The sequence below is a fragment of the Condylura cristata genome, unplaced genomic scaffold, assembly GCF_000260355.1.
Source record: "Condylura cristata isolate star-nosed mole 26May11 unplaced genomic scaffold, ConCri1.0 scaffold00003, whole genome shotgun sequence".
Taxonomy (NCBI): Eukaryota; Metazoa; Chordata; class Mammalia; order Eulipotyphla; family Talpidae; genus Condylura; species Condylura cristata.
In genome coordinates this window covers 31,046,969-31,063,745 of record NW_004567104.1, presented here as the reverse complement: position 1 = coordinate 31,063,745, position 16,777 = coordinate 31,046,969, and the positions used below count along the sequence as shown (strand labels likewise).

Sequence of the window (16,777 nt, the reverse complement as noted above, 5' to 3'; positions counted from 1 at the left end):
AATCCCCGCCCTGGAGGTGACCCATATGGCACAGCAGACCTCTCCTGACCCGCCCGCTGCTCCCCTCAGCAGTGTACTTCAAGGATCTGCCTGTTCTGCTCCCCACTCTGTCTCTGGTGAATCCTCTCACCACCTGTGGCCAGTACCCCAGTTCTGTATGCATAAATAAATAAATCTTAAAAAAAAAAAAAAAAAAGACTAGAACATGAACATTTAGAACTCTATGTAATAGCCGAAGACTAGAAACCACCCAATAAGCCATTAACAATGGCTGGATAAATTGCCTATGGTATATCCATACAATGGAACATTAGTCAGTAGCAAAAGGGATAATGGAGACACCCAAAAACATGGATGAATCTCGAAATAAATGTGCTAAGTGAAATAAATGGCAAAAAAAAAGGAAATGTATTGTGTGTGTATATATATGCATATATGTGTATATGTGTGTGTGTATGCAAAAGACAGCAGGAGGCACAGGAGGGGATGATATTCATTTTCTTGATTGTTACATGTGTGTCACACGTATGTATCTACATTGCAAAATTTATCAATTTGCACACTACAGATATGCATCGTTTATACCTCAATAAAGTTGTTTTCTTAGAAGCCTTGTTTTGCTCAGAACGTCACTTAGATACAATAAACAACATGAATGATGAATGCCGGCAGTGCGCTGGGGATCCCTCTCATGCAGGTCCTCGTGCTGGGTGGCGGGACCTGCAGGGTGGCTAAGGGTTTGGACTCAGGTCCCTGACAAATCTAGTGCAGTCCACATCTGTCTCAACCTATCTCTGGGACCTGGGGCAGGTTACTTAATCTTCTCTCCCAGCTCCAGCTTCTCATCTGTAAGATGAAGATAATAATGGGACTGAGGGGATCAAACAAAATCATATCCAGGGGTGCCCACCGCAGTATCTGTGTGAGCAAACAGCCAGAAGTGACAGCTACTATCATCAGTGTTTCCAGGGAGGTGAAAGCTGTAATTTAAGGCTCTACTTCAGAAGCACACAGCCTTATCTCTGGATTATGGGGTGAAGGTGATGTTTATGCCCTTCTGCTTAAATGAATTTTCTAAATTTACAGATTGAATAAATTCTCGTTTTATATAAAACTATTTTGAGAGGGACAAAAAAAAGCTCTATTTATTTACCTACGCTTCTCTCCATGTCTCTGAGTAAAACCAAGGCATTTTACAGCAAATTTCACTATACATGAATGAGGTCAGCATTCAAATGAAAATGTCATCTGACATCTGACAACACCCCGCACTCAGAAGTGAGCAACTCCCCACTGAGGGCCAGTATCCTCTTTTTGTTGCCTGGTCAACACCCATCAAATTCCCCATGAGGTATGTTTCAGCTTTCAGCTCCCAGTTTCCACAGTCAGTAAGAGGTGACCTCTGGCCTTTCTCCTGGAGACAGGTCATGCCTGTCTTTAACAATACAGATGCCCAGAGGTCCTGCTGTAACTGGGTTGACCTGCAGCCCAGCCACCCTTGGGCCTCGCTCTGTGGCCTCTCTTTGCCCCCCAAAGCCTCCTCTGAGCCCTCCTGCCCTCTGGTTCTGCTCACAGTGCCCAGCTCCGCAGCCTTAGGAGGCCTAGGACCCTCCCCCGGGGTCTCTATTCCTAAGCAAGGGGCCTGTGACCGGCCCCCTGCAGTATACAGTCCCCAAATCCCGCCCTCTCAGGAAAATTGTTCTTTCAGTCAGTCTCTCCTCTGGTTTTCCATGGGCTGGAAAATCTGCTCATGACCCACTTCCAATAATCCTCCTTTTGACCCAGCTACTCAGATGATCTCGTTTGACTTGTCTCTCATTTTCAGGATGAGCACATGTGTCACCTGTTTCCTCTCCTCAGTTCCTTACAATCTGACCGCTCCCTGTGATAGCCCCTCACAGTCTCTCAGATAGTGGTCTCCGTCCACCCTCCATGGGCTCCCCACCTCTCTCTGCCACCTTCTCTCCCTCCCCTCCCTTTCCCCCAACCCCACAATACAATGACTGCTGGGAGGCCTCTAAAAAGCTTTAACGATACTGACGCCCAGAGGTCCTGCTGTAACTGGGTTGACCTGTAGCCCAGCCACCAGATGAGGCCAACATGCATCCAAGATGAAAGACCACATGCTGAGAACCTGTCACCCACCCACAGCCACCCTTGGGCCTCGCTCTGTGGCCTCTTTGTTCCCCAAAGCCTCCTCGGAGCCCTCCTGCCCTCGGGTTCTGGACACTGCACCTCCAATACCTGCTCCGTGGCTGCTCTGTCACCTCCACCTCTCCCAGCAGTTGGATGGGGCCTAAGGGACACTGCCCTGGGGAGATGATCCAAGTTCATGCAGCAGCTTGGACGCCTCACATCTCCACTGACCTCTCTCCTGAGCCAAAGGAGTCTATTGTCATCTGGACCTCAGCTTATCTGACGTTGCCACATATTCTTCCCCCAAATCAACTGTCCTTCCAGGCCTCCCCATTTCTCCTCATGGAATTATCAAATAGTTAGACACATTGGAATTAACTTTTTCATTTCACTTCACTGGTCTCCCAATGCACCCACCCAATCCCTGTCAATTGACTCTTACAGTCTGTTCCCATGACTGGAGCTGAGCCAGAGGCCCTGGGCAAAGCTATGTTTCCCGCTTCCTCCCTAAACACACTCAGAGGGTGCAGGCAGCGCTGGGGCCCACCTTCCTCCTGGGCACCAGTCTGCATTCTGCCACCCCAGCATGCTGTGTTCTGTGCCCCGTGTTTATTTCAGCTATTCCAAGTGAGCCAGCTATGGGTAAGAAGCCATGCAGCCACCCACGGACTCAGGACACGGTGGCTAGGGAAGCCACCTGTAGCCTAGCCACCAGATGAGGCCAACATGCAACCAAGATGAAAGACCACATGCTGAGAATCTCAGACTCCATTCTTGTCCAGGACGCAAATACTTTAAAAATAAATAAATAAATAAATAAATATATTTGTGCATACAGAACTGGGATATAGGCCAGAGGTGCAGGGGCCATGAGAGGATTCACCAGAGACAGAGTGGGGAGCAGAACAGGCTGGATGATGAAGTACACTGCTGAGGGGAGCAGCGGGCGGGTCAGGAGAGGTCTGCAGCACCATGTGCCTCCTCTGGGGCAGGCAGGGATCGAATTCATGCGGAAGTGGCTTTAGCTTCTTACTGCTGTGCTTTAACTGGCTGTGCCACCAGGGAGGGCCGCAAACAATCTAGTTTTGTGGGGACCAACCAGTCCAAAAAGGGCTGGGGAGAAAGAAACAAGGGCTGGGAAGTAGGGGACAGAGTTTGAGGACACAGCCTTCCGTCTGTGGCACTTTGGTTTTTAGGGTTGGAAACTGTCATATGCAGAGGCTGCAAGGTCTGATAAGAGAGAGAAGTAGTCACCTGAAGGACCCTGAGTGGCTTCCATCCACCCCCACACCCCCCAGGCTGTCCACGGGTATCCCTGAATAGATGTCCCAGTTCATCTAAACCTTTATCCACACAGTAAGGCAGAAAAACCACAGGAACCTGCAAAACTTCCCTAGGTACCAGTGCAACGTCAGCTGTGCTTGGTGTACAAAGTGAGCATGCAAGGTAGCATTCAAGGTCCCGGTGGCCAAGGACCAATGCAGCTTAGAGGGCGCACCCATTCGAGGGTACCACAGAAGATGGGTAGACAGGGCCACGACAGGACAAAAGCATTGTGGGCTACAGGGTGGAAAAACAACTGAGCAAGTCTGAAGCTTGGAAGTACCCCCAAAGGTGGTCTTGCCCTCCCTCTCATCCAGTGCAGGGATATGGCACCCCCATCGCTGCCCCATCTAGCAGCCTACACCACTGATGAGCAGCTCTCCTTGCTAGAAATTCTTCCTGACCTGGACTCAAACCTGCTTCCCCATGGCGACCCTAGGATTAACCTTGGAATGGGCAGGGTCCATTCCCTTTTTATCAGAAGCCAGGCTACTGTCTCTCTTCCTAGTTAACTTTTAACCACTGCTCAGTAGAGGTGGTTTCCACTCAGGCCCCATCCACCACCAGCTCATGTTTCTGTTTTCTCACTATCAGTATCTGTCCTAGACATGGCACCGGAGGCAAGGGGAGTTTCCTGGGTGTGTTCCCGAGACACAGAGGAAAGCAGACCCTGGCTGGGGTTCTGTGTTTGGCAACAATCTTCCAACTGGCTGTGGGTCTGCAGGTCCATTTCACAGTGACTCACCTGTGTGCAGAGACCACGTAACACAGGCAAGAGAGAGAGGCCGGCTAAAGGCAGCCCTGAAGGAAAGTGCAGGGGAAGGCCTGCTACACCGATTCTGAGGAAGTAGAGAAAACTGCTACCCAGTTCAGCTGCCTTAGAAAACATAGGTGGTGTGCCCAAGCGTGGGCTTGCTCACCGTGGTTTGCTTGTTCTAAGACAATGCTCCTGATCCTCTCGCTCATTAACAGTGTTCAAAAACAAGGGAGGCGTAGGGACAAGATGCCAGCCAGGAGTTGTGAAGAAGACAGGAACACTAGCTTTCAGTGACTGGGATTTCTGCACTCAAGAAATGAACCCTAACAAGGGCCCTTAGCCAGGCCTTCCCTTATCTACCCCCCCTCCAACCCCTAGTCACTGAAGAGTCACTAAGCCCATTGCCTTCCAGCTGACAAAGATCCAACATCTAATGAAGTGTTATCTGGGAGAGCCTAAGGGCAGAACCAGTACTCTTCAGAATTATGCATGAGGTGGCAGATATCAGAATTGCCCATTTACATATTTACATACAGGAACTGAGGGCAGAGATAATAAGCATGGTCACTTTAAGGGAAAGGGGACCTTGGACCATACTAATGCTCTCCCTGGGAAATCCTGAGGCTGCCTGTCATGGGAGGGCTATTTCTGATAAGTGGGAAACTCTGGCCCAAAAACAGTAGCGTGCACAACTTGGCTTCCCAAGTGACTGACCCTCTCCTGCAATAGGGTGACATGGGAACCCGCAGTGACAACTAGCCAGGACTTTGCTCTCTTTGGAAACACACCCCCACTTCTACTTCTCCACACCCTGCAGGAGTGTAGGCACTGCCATGTCAAGGTTGAGAACCCCAGCTCTGGAGCTAGGTGGGTTGCTACAGTTCCACGGGCTCTGTCATTCTAGTCATAGACCTTGGCTTGTTTTCCCATCATAAAGGGGCAATAAAAACACCTTCAAAGGATTAAGTAGGCCCTGTAAAGTGCTTGGGGATACAAAAATGCAGCCAATGTAATCAGTAACATCCTCATCATCAGAGCCTCAGAGCAAACATTGGGAGGCTGGGAGGGAGGCAGAGGCCAAGGTGATCCCTTGGAGGAAAGACTGTAACAGGGTAACTGCCAGGGAAAGGGGAGGTTCCAGGTTCTCTGGGCTGCTCTCAGGAAGGGCAGTGTTTCCAGAAAAGACTGGGGAAAGGACTAAGAAGAAGCAAGGGACAGGAGAGGTTTTCAGTTCATCTGCCTGTTCTGCTCCCCGCTCTGTCTCTGGTGAATCCTCTCACCCCCACGCCACACCTCTGACCTGTAGCCCAGTTCTGTATGCATAAATAAATAAACTCTTTCAAAAAAAAAAAAGCAGCAGCAAGGGAAAAGCAGCAGAGACAGACAGAGAAAGGCTGGGAAAAGACTGGAGTGGTACAAGGAGCAGAAACATGTGCAGAAGACGTACTTGCTTCCTGGCCTTGGGCCAGGGACTTGGGGGACAGGAAGGAGACATTTGAAAGAGATGCAGGTGAGAGACCCCTGGGGAGGCTGACAGTGGCAGCCTTGTATTTTCATTTTGTTCTTTTCCTTCCAGACTTGCCTGGCTCCTTTGCCCCTTTCCAGGGATTTCCTCTCCAGAAGGTGCCTTAGACCTATGACAGGCACTTGGGCTTCAGCCGCCCTGCTCTGGGCCACCCTGTTTGGCGGGACACTGATGCACGAGGGGAGAGGTAACTCTGGGTGTTTAATTGGAAAGTATTTTAAACTCTCTTCTCTATCACAATTAGTGTATACTTATTAAAGTTCCCCTCCTTAAAGATCTTATGCACGAGAGGATGTTTGGCCTTGATGTGGTGGATGGCAGAGCCTATTTGGAGCAGGCAGGTTTGGGGGTGCCCTGGGCTCCTCAGCCTGTCTGCTAACAAAACCACTGTGATCCACCCACTGGGCCCAAGGGGCCAGAGCTTCCCTAGAGTCGGTGCACTCCCTGCCACACTGGACGTGGGCTGTTGGGCAGGTGTCTGTCTCCAAGCGGCATGACGCCCCAGGACAGGAGCTGGGGCTCTCTCATCTACACGTGCCTCACAGCACCTAACAGAGCTTCTTGTGCTCAATAAACATGCAACAAATTTTCAAAAGTCATCATACAAAAGCTGCACACCTTTCAGACAAGCACTGAGAGAGAAAATCGGTTAGGGGAGGACGTGAGGAATAAAAGGGCAATGGCCTGCCCAGCCGGCAGGTAGACCCCACAGCAGGGCTGGGCTTGCAGACCAAGGCATGTGAGTTTTATCACAGAACCTCAGCAAAGGCAAGGTTAGACTCTCTGTGCGTGGTGCTCCCCATCTGCTGACTTCAAGCCTATTTCTGTCACTTGTAACAATAAACATGTTCTTAATAATAGTTTGTTTTTCCTGCTTCCATCTATACTTTGCAATGAAAAAGCCTTTAAAAAAAATCTGTTCTGTGGCTCAACCTAAGGAGGCCAAAAGTGTAATATTTCCTTCCATGGGGAAAAGAAGTTTTGGCCTGTGACTCAGAGCTTAGACATTCATCTGGAGCTCAGACCCCAAAACACTCAGCGGAATGCATCTGATGGGAACTCCAAACTAAACTGAAGAAAACATTGCCATGTGCTAGTCTGAGCCATATGAATTTTTCTTGGATAAAATATCAAGAGCAAACAGGAAATATCATCACTGGTAGTCAAACATCAATTTCATTTGATGTTTCATTTCATTTCATCTAAAGTGTATTTACCTTTGGACAGATCTGCAAGCTCAAATTAAATCCCTAAGGTGAGGGGTTTATCTCCGCTTTCTTTTTTTCCTCCACTATACCTGTCACGGAGCATTTAGGGGACACATGAAAACACCGAGTTGCAAAGAACTGCCAGGTAACAGTACATCCCTTTTCTTCGCTTTAGTGGATGTTCATGCTAATGACTTGTAGGCAGCTTGATGCGGTGGGCGTGTGATGGGCCTGGACTTGGGGGTTCCAGAACTCAGAAGCATAAAGGAGTCATGAGAACAAGACATCTGTTTGTTCACCAAATGTTCAGGGAGGCCCTGTTATGTGTCAAGCAGTGATTCAGCAGGGGCACACACAGGGAAGAGAAAAGACACAAGTTCCTACCTTCAGAAGCTCACTGTCTCCAGACGGAGGCAGACATCACTCAAGAAGTGTCCCAAATAAAAATATGTGTGGGTGTGACCAAGGGCCTGGAGCTTGGGGACTCTGACTATGTCAGAAGATCAGCTGGGCAGGGAGAGATGGTAAGAGCGCTGTGTGCATTCAGGGGAAGGGGCAGGGAGGCCTCTGCTCAATTTTGGTGTGAACCTAAAACTGCTCTAAAGAAAAAGCCTGTTGCTTACAGAAAGAAACACAGGAAGACAGGTGAGAACTACTCCCAAAGGTTAACAGCACTGCAAAGCACTCCACACGAGTCAGAGTAACTGGCCTTGGTCAGTGAGGCTGGGCCACTGCTGGAGGCCAGGAGAGCCTGAGAAGAAGTCCTTGTCTTTTTCCTTTTGCCAAACAATATTTAAGGCAAAAAGGATCCCATAACTTGACGTAAAAATGGACATTCCTTGCAAACTAGTACAACCACTATGGAAAACTATTTGGAGGTTTCTCAAACTGCTAAATATGGAGCTTCCATATATATAGCCCAGCAATCCCAGTCCTAGGTATCTACCCAAACGACACAAAAACACTGATTCAAAAAGATACCTGCACTCCCATGTTTATTGCTGCCTTATTTAGAGTTGGAAAGACATGGGAACAGCCCAAATGCCCAAAAGTGGATGACTGGATTAAAAAGATGTGGACAACTATATACCAGAGACATTTTATGGGGCTGGAGTGGGGAATGGGATCAAAAACAGTGGGAGGAGGGAAATGCACTGGACTATGGTGATGGCACAGGGTGATTTGGTGATAGGAAGCCCTCAGGAGATGAAAAAATGCACACAATGACATAAAAATAAATTATATATAATAAACTATTATATACTTTTTAAATGGATATTCCTGCCAGGTACTGAAATGCAGCCTCAGTCATCCCAAGGTTCTCCTAACTTGCCCTAACCGAAGCCTTGACCCTACTGCCGACAGCCTAGGGATGCAGGTCCCTTCTAAGCAACAGAGTCATGCTGGAGGATGTACAGAGACACAGACTCTCACTGTGCCCTGTTGACAATCTGAGCTGTAATTCAGCCAGTTCTCACCCCTCACATCAGTTCAAGCAGCTGCCAGCAGGGCCATGAAGCCCACACGAATAGCACAGTTCATGGGCAGAATTCAAAGGTGTGCATTAAAGCACAACCACCTGCAAAACAAATCCAAGAAGAGCCTTCAGTGCCTCTGACAAAAATGCTGCAGTTGGAAAAGGGCCTCATGCCTGCTCACACAGTCCCCAAGTTCCCCTGGGCACAGGGAAATGCAAACTTTCATGGTGTCTCATAAGCACTGTGCACTAGAGGAAGAGCCAGCAGGCTGGGTTGGATTAAGACACAGAAACTGGTGTGCTCTGCCAGCGAGGCAGCTCACACGCCCGAGACTGAGAACCTGGGCAGCAGGAAAACAAGGGGAATCCTTGCAGATGATGCCAAGATGCCAGGGGCTGCTGCTTCCTCAAGGGAAGAAGGGCCATTCCCTCCCTGCATCTCTGTACTCGTGCTTAGGGAAAGAATTAGACAAGTCAAAAGAAACCAGTCAGCACTGCCAGAGGCTGGAAGAGGGTCAGGTGCAGAGTGAAACGCTTTCACAGTGTGCCTGCCTCCAGGGACTGGATTCCCCACTCTCTACCGGATCTGCAGCAGTGCCTACTGGGCCTTAGGCGCAAGCCTGAAGCTGGAGGGACAAAAGAGCAAAAGGCAGAATAATCCTGAGCAAAGAGGCCCAGGACTGTGATAAATCCTGTGTGAGCAGCGCGGCCGGGGACCTTCTTGGAGAGCCTCCTATCTACCCCCTGCGCTTTCCCAAATAAGCACCCCCAGAGACATCCGGGGAGCCTGCTGTAAGCAGGAGAGGCTGAGCCTGAATCAGGACATGGCTCTCCACTGAGTCCTCCCCGCCCTACACGGCATTGCTGCTACTTCCCAAAGCACCCATACACCAGACAAAAGAAGGGGCACAGGCTTTGAGTCAACCAGATCTCAGTGCTACTCAGTTTCTTTTCCTGTAAACTGGGAACACCCCCCACCCCCCCAATACACCGAAGGACTACTTCTGTGAGAGTCAGAGATGATGTATACACATCATCTGGAGCATGGGTGATAGGTGAGCAGGGCAGCAATTATCTTGCTTTTAGAAGTCCACAGAATCTGCACGCCTGCAGAATATCTGCCAAGAGAAGCTGTCCCTGTAGTCCCTCTGGGGCTTTGGTTTCCACTTTAGATTGGGGTGTCCTAGACAAGAAAGAAATTAAGGGTTCCATCCAAGCCACCACTTTTACTCAGTGTGTAAACCTTGTTTGCTTTAAGACTTATTCATCCACCTACTTCTGAGATGGCATACAATGATTTAAAATTTTCACACACAATGCAAAATTAGAGAATCAAAATTAAAACGGAAAGTGAGCCTGGGGGATGTGGGAGGCAAAGGCTGGGACCCTGGAAGCAGAGGCCGAAGGGGAATGTGCTGGCTTGCGCTGGTCCTATTTTGTGCCTGACTGAAGAAAGCACCCCCATGCAAACCCGCACAGCCAGGAGGCACCCAGATAAGCACAAATTTGTATGTCACTTCTTTAATCTGACAGCAAGGATGAACAGCGCTATAAGTTAAAGCTGTGATGACGGGGGAGGATGACATTTGCTGTAAACAGGTGATTTCAAGTGAAAGGGGAATAGGTTGATACGTACCCAGATGTGAACGGACACCACAAAGGAGAAGAAAGGTGCAGGGAGAAGCTGGGGGTTCATAAGCAGCCTAATTCCGAGCAATTGCTACCTTCCCAGGGGCTCCCTACTGAAAGGGCATAGTAGAGAATAAGAAAATGTCAACAGAAAGCCTCTCACCCACAAAACGCAGGTCACATTTTTATATCTGCTAAAACGTTTTCTGAAAGGCTGGAGTCTTGAAGTTTTCAAAGGGAGAACATGTTCACAGGTATGTAATAGCATGGAGGTGCTGTGTCTGACTGTGTGGGTCAAACAGTTTCTCCAGGGCCTGTGCTTCCAGCATTCTAGCATGTTCCCCCTGACAAATCTATTTAAGCAGAATTAATGTAAGGGGACATTGTAAGCCTGCCACTGGGATCTTTCTTCCAAGCCTTAAAGATGGGTTCTTGCCCTGAAAAAATGAAATTCAACAAATTCTCAAGATAGGGAGATGAGTGGGAAGGGGTGCCCTATTTCTCTGTGTCCCTGACAAGAAGTGGAATCTGGCCAGAAAGTCTGAGAAGACGCCTCCTACAAGGAATGTCAGGATGCAGTCAAAAATAAGTTTTCTGGGCCCTCCCTGGTGACACAGCGGGTTAAAGCACAGCACTGAGAATCTAAAGCCAATTCCACATGAGTTTGATCCCCGCCTGCCCCGGAGGTGACCACATGGCGTGGCAGACCTCTCCTGGCCCACCTGCTGCTCAACAGTGGGCTTCGTCCATCTGCCTGTTCTGCTCCCCACTCTGTCTCTGGTGAATCCTCTCATCACCCCTGAGCCTCTGGCCTGTGCCCCAGTTCTGTATGCATAAATAAATAAATCTTTAAAAAAAAAGTAAGTTTTCCTTCTGGGAAACCTGTACTCCTGTTTGAAGCACCATTTACAATATCTAAAATGCAGAAATGTCCAACATGCCCCAAAACAGATGACTGGGTGTGATGTGGTATATAAACATGTGGAATACTACTCAGCAATCAAAAAAGATAAATTTGTGCCATTTGCAGCAACATGGATGGAACTGGAAGGGATTATGCTCAGTGAAATAAGGCAGAAGGAAAAATAAAAACATCAGATAGTTTCACTTATAGGTGGAACATAGGGGAACCAGATAAAGAATTAGGATAAACACAAAAGTCACAGATAAACCATAGATCTGAGGCTTCCAGCAGGAGAGGGGAAAAGAAAGGGGCCAGAACAGGGGGAGGGACGAGCACAGAGGACGATGGACAATGTGGGGGAAAGTGGGGACTATACCTTAGGGGAAAAATCAAACATTGTACAAAAATGAACAACTATGTAAGAAAATTTTTTTTTTTTTATTTTCTTTCTGAAACAAATCCATAGCGTCTATTTTGTGATGCATTTGTAAGATTCAGACACTCTAGATGTCTTCCATCTGGCTTCCCTGGCCTATACACGGGGCCTGAGTCACGGCACTTGCTCTGGCCAGCAGCGGGGAAGGGACGTCGTCCTCCGGCCGCCCTGCGCAGGGAGCCACCAGGGGAAACACCCTCTCAGGGCCCTCGGAGACAGCCACCACCAGCAGAACCACAGCGGGGCTGAGAAGACTGGCTGCAGCAAACTGTCCTCGTCCTTGTCCCCTCTGCCTGCATTCTGCTCTGCTATGTCAGACAACGGGGGTCTCTTATCATCCTAGTAAGGATGGCGAGGAACAAGGGTCTGCGAGGCTCTGAAACTGGCCAGCTGAGTCAGAAACCATGGAAGCAGCTGCCAACCTGCAGCCCCTCCAAGCTGAGTTACAGCCTCCTCACCCACCCTCCCTCAAGTGTGAGCATCCCCACCACTGCTTGTGGCTCAGCCCCTAAACTGTCAAGACACCATTACCAAAGACGCATTCTCTGAGGGCTGTCATGCGAAACTTTTAAGATATGTGTTGGAACAGCAAATTCAAAAGCGATTTTGTTGCTGCTGCTGTTAGGTTGTTCTGAGAGTAGAAAATTATTTTAAGAATGAGTTATTACCATTTATATATCTTGCTGAGATTGGAACCTCTCAAGGCATGAGTTCATTTCTGACCTAAGTTTGTGTCCTCGCCCTGATTCCTATATCACAGAGAAAGCAAGAGGAAAAGAAATTGCTGTGCAACCAATGATAATGTGCAATACTCCCTCAGCTGGATCCTCTAAGAGAGCAGTCTTTAAGGTTGACCAAAATTGGGCCAGAAAGCTCCACAAGCGTCTTTGCACATCATTTGATCTTTCTTTTTTTCCCCCCTGAAAAGAGGCAAAACAGCCAAAACATAAACACAGAACAGCTGTCTTTTGGCAAAGACAGTCTCCTGCAGCTCCCAGCCGCACCCTGCCACACAGACACTCACCAGCCCCGATCCACCCCTGAGCTCCAGCTGACTTGCAGGCTGTCAGCTCCCCAAGAGTCCACTGACTCACCCCTGATGTGAGAGTGGACAGGGACCATGTTGGGTGGCTCATAATCTGCCCTGCCTGGCAGGAAAGGCCAACACCCACACGGATACTTTCTTGACCTCCTGCCCGGGGACAGGAGCAGAAAAGAAATTACCTTGCAGACAGCTGCCTGGAGCACTGCATCAAAGCCCCCCTCCGGGGCATCTCGGTTCCGGGACACCCTCTGTTTCCGAACTTCCTCGTTGAAGCTGTCAACTCTGTCTGTGAGAGGCAGCAGATGACGGAACCCAAAGGAGGGGACACAGTTTGGAAATAACTTGTAGCTAGAGAGAAAGAAGAGAAGAGTCATTGCCCATCAACTCTACATCGTCAACCACCAAGTACTCTGCAGCCACGCAATGTCTTCAGGAGCCCTGACAAGTGTCTACGCAGCACCTGCTACCTGTCCCTGTACATGGGAAACCTGAGCTACAGTGTTCCTACTCTACAACATGAAGCCCTGCAGGCAAGACAGCCCATACCAAGCTAAAAGTGAATGAAAGGACTTTCATCCAAGGGGAGGAGAGATAACAGGTTGGGGGGGCTGGAGGTGGTGGGGCACAGTCAGAGGAAGAGGTCCCCGAGGAGCCCAGATGCCGTGAGAGATGGGACGGTCAACGCGTGGGCCAGGCGGCACAGAGGGAAGCTGAGCAATGTCGAGTGAAAGCCATGTGCAGGTTACCCTGAGACCAGCTTCTCACTTGAACTCTGCTGCTGTCATGTGACAAAGGGTCACAGAACCTTCCTGTCAACTCAGACCACCAGGCCATGCTGGCACGAGAGCAAGCACTCAACGGAACAGGAACTTCTCCCTTATAAATACCACAGTGATAAATAAACTACCAGGTCTCCTAGATGCAACAGAAATCAACTAGGCAATGACCACCTTCAAATGGGAAATTGTATCTGGAAGTCTGGTGAAAGAAGAAAGCACAGCATTTCAAGAGCAGGTTCATGCCATGTTTTCCTCCTGCGACACTAAGCGAACTCATCTTTGGTCCACAGTAGAGATCCCAAATGACCCACTGCTAGAGGAAGTTAGAGCTCAGTTACAACTCTAGCAGTGTCAGCATGATATACAGCTACTGAAGTAGGAAGAGAGGCCTTAACGTTGTCTCATAAGCGGGTTCACTAGATAAACAGGAAAGGAAGAGTGTCACAGTCACAGCAGAGTGTACGCAAGAGCCTGGGGCAGGAGGGAACATGGAGAACCCAAGGCAGAGAGCCACTGGAGCGACATGCAGGAACGGAGAGCAGAGGCTGGCAAGGCAAGCTAGGCCAGACTGCGCAGGCTGAGGGAGCCTCACTTTCAGAACCCAAGATGAAAAACAAGCAGTAATTAACAGAGAGGCCTGACAGGAAGGCTGCAGCATCCAATTCAAACCATGTGTGTGGTAAGGGAAACAGGCTAGGCAGCTGCGAGGAGGAGCCTGCCTGACTGACAAGAAGTGGCCCCACCGGGCAGGCCCAGACAGACTCCCTTCCTCTGCACAAGAAGGCAATTTTTGGCTTTCTAAGAGGCCATTCTGCTCTCCCTGGGGAACTTGTGACTGCTCTGTCCGCCAGTCTCTCCAACAAGCTGGCTCTGACGGAGTCAACCCAGCGGCCATTACAGCCACAGATCCCTCTAGAAGGGGGCAGCCACTAGTCTCCCCCCTTGTCATTCCTTTGTTATGCTTCCCCCCCTCCTTCAAAATCTTCACCCACACTTTGTGCTGAGACAGATCAGACTCTTGTATAATCTGTGCCTCAGTCCACCCAAATGTTCCATTCCGCCTCAATTTGCCATAAAGAACGAGAGGGACATGACATTCCCAGTTGGAAAACGGGACAGAGCTGAGGTCCCATATTCAACAGTCTGACAAACGGTGGCCCAAGAGGAGCTAAACATACATAAACCCTCACTGCCCTCTCTCTTGCGCACTTCTGCGTGGCTCTGTTCCAAGATTTAGGGCTTGAGCTGAGTGTTTATTACTGTGGTGGATCAGACTGGTTGAAGAGAAGAACGGAGTAACAACTGCTGTTCAGTGATACAGGCGCAAAGCCTGTGAAACAGCTAAATCTGTTTTCATTCCTGTTAAGCAGGAACCAGAAACCACGTTTGGCAGAAGGAAGCTTTCACTGCAGAGAGTTGACTATAAGCAACTGAGTTCCTCTTAGTGAGAAGACAGTGGCTGTGCCACACAGAACTTGGCCACCGTCTCCACAGCCACTAGATTAGGATGTCTCCTGTGACTAGCTATTTAATGCCTACCAGGAAGTGGTTGAGTCACCTGAGAACTGGCTGTTTGGGGGTCTTGTGCCAGGATATACGCTTCCCTGTGTCTGTGCTGTGTAGGGTCACGTTCAGGTAGTTGCTGAATGAAAAAGAAAAGATATATATGCCTAAAGAGCCCGGGGGAGCATGTGTGTGTATAAAAAGTGACTCTAATACAAAGACGCCAGGTCTAGGTAAATCCAGAAAACCAACCAATGCTTTGGGACAATACTGTGGACTGAGATGACATGGAAAGAGCTCCCCTCTCTAAGCATACTGAACTGCTGGGTGAAATACATGTTAACAGATATTAACATGTAGCCAGGGTTGGAAGCTTAATTAGCAGGGAAACCATTCAACAGGTGAGTGGATTTGAGAGAGGCGGGGGGCGGGCGGGAGCTCTTGCCACAGAGCTCCCCAATGCGCCAGGCCTAACAGGAACTGGAGTGCTGGGGCAGGAGTCTGACAGGGACAGGTGAGGAGCCTCAGGCCCCTGCAAAGCCAAGTACTGGCACAGGGCTCTCTGCATAAAGCTGAGTGCAACCAAGAGCTGCCCTATCACCAAAATCAAAACCAGAAAAATCCCAGCCACTGCCCTGGGAAAGAAGCAAGGAAGATTCATTCTGGAACAAGAGCAAGATGACTCACCCATCAAATGTGCAGCTTGCCCTTAGCAAGTTAGAATTCACTACTTTTACCGTGGAAAAAACCCCAAACTCAGAGCTAGAGCATGCGGGCAACAGCAAAGATAGGAGCACCCTGCACGCCGAGGCCCTGTAACCCTCTGATAGCGAACCTCTGACAAAGGGCAGCTAGTGAAATGTTACAGACCCCAGGAAAAGCAAGCCACCATGAAGGAATGTCAGCAATTTCAACAAACTGAAGCATGTGAAGTTCAAAAAACAGATAACAATGATGAGAAGTTCTTCAAAACAAGGGTATTTAAAGGACTCAAGGACAGGAAGACATAGAGTCCAGACATGGGGCAGGGGGAGAGCCAGACGTTCCGAGTCAAATAGCATATAAAACCAGAGCCTGAAAACCAAATAGGAAGCATAGAAAAATGTAGTCACTGAGATTCAAAAATGAAATGTCAATATATGGATTACATAACTGAAGAAAACCCAGCAAACTGGAATGTCCCAAGTATGTACAAGGGGAAAAAAGAAAAAGGCAGAAATTGCGGGAGAAAAATTATTATGAGAAGCTCCAACACCTGCCTAGTAGTGTTGGAGAAAAAATCAGGGATAACATCTAGGTTTTTCAAAAATGAAGATATATTCTCAGATTAAACAAGCAGACCAAGTCCTGAGCAATGCAAATGAAAGTCATCCAATCTAGATGCGCTGGCGTGCAAACATCACAACAGGAAAAGCAGAGAACAATATTAAAGTCAACCAGAGAAGAGGAAAATGACAGACAATAGACTTCACATCAGCCACAAGATACAGCAGAAGACAATGTCAAGTGGGGAAGGGTACTGTGACTCCTTGGAATAAATACACAAAGGAAAGGCAAGAATATAAATGTAGTATCTCATTTGCAAAGATTTTTATATGACTTATATTTCCTGTTTAGTATGTGTATATGGTGAGAACACATATTCTCTCAGCCACTTTTGAAAACAGTGTGGAGGTTCCTCAAAAATTGAAAACAGAACTACTTCGGGATGCAGCGATTAATTCCACTGCTAGGTATCTACACACAGAAGATGAAAACAATTGTCAAGTTATGGAAACCACCTGGGGGTCAGCAGCGGCTGAGGGATAGAGAGGATGTGAGTGTGTACATGGTGGACTACTACTCGGCTATTTTAAAAATGTAAACTTGCCATGTGTGACAACATGGCCGGAATAGGAAGGGTTTAGGCCAGTGAAATAAATCAAAAGGAGAAAGATAAATACCGAATAATTTCACTCACATGTGGCTATAAAGAAAAACCAAGCGAACAGACAAAGCAAAACAAAAGCAAAGGCTGGGGTTCTCACAACAGATGTGAGATTATGAGAGGGGCGG

The 16,777-nt window shown here is 48.6% G+C and overlaps 1 protein-coding gene across 1 annotated transcript in view; it reads right to left on the bottom strand.

Annotated features, from left to right (window-relative positions):
- ITGB5 (integrin, beta 5) overlaps positions 1-16,777 on the bottom strand; it is a 98,284-nt gene that overhangs the window by 58,613 nt on the left and 22,894 nt on the right. The window contains exon 4 of the mRNA XM_004675433.2: positions 12,620-12,788. Within this exon, the coding sequence (XP_004675490.1) occupies positions 12,620-12,788 (169 nt within the window). The remainder of the gene's footprint in view (positions 1-12,619; positions 12,789-16,777) is intronic.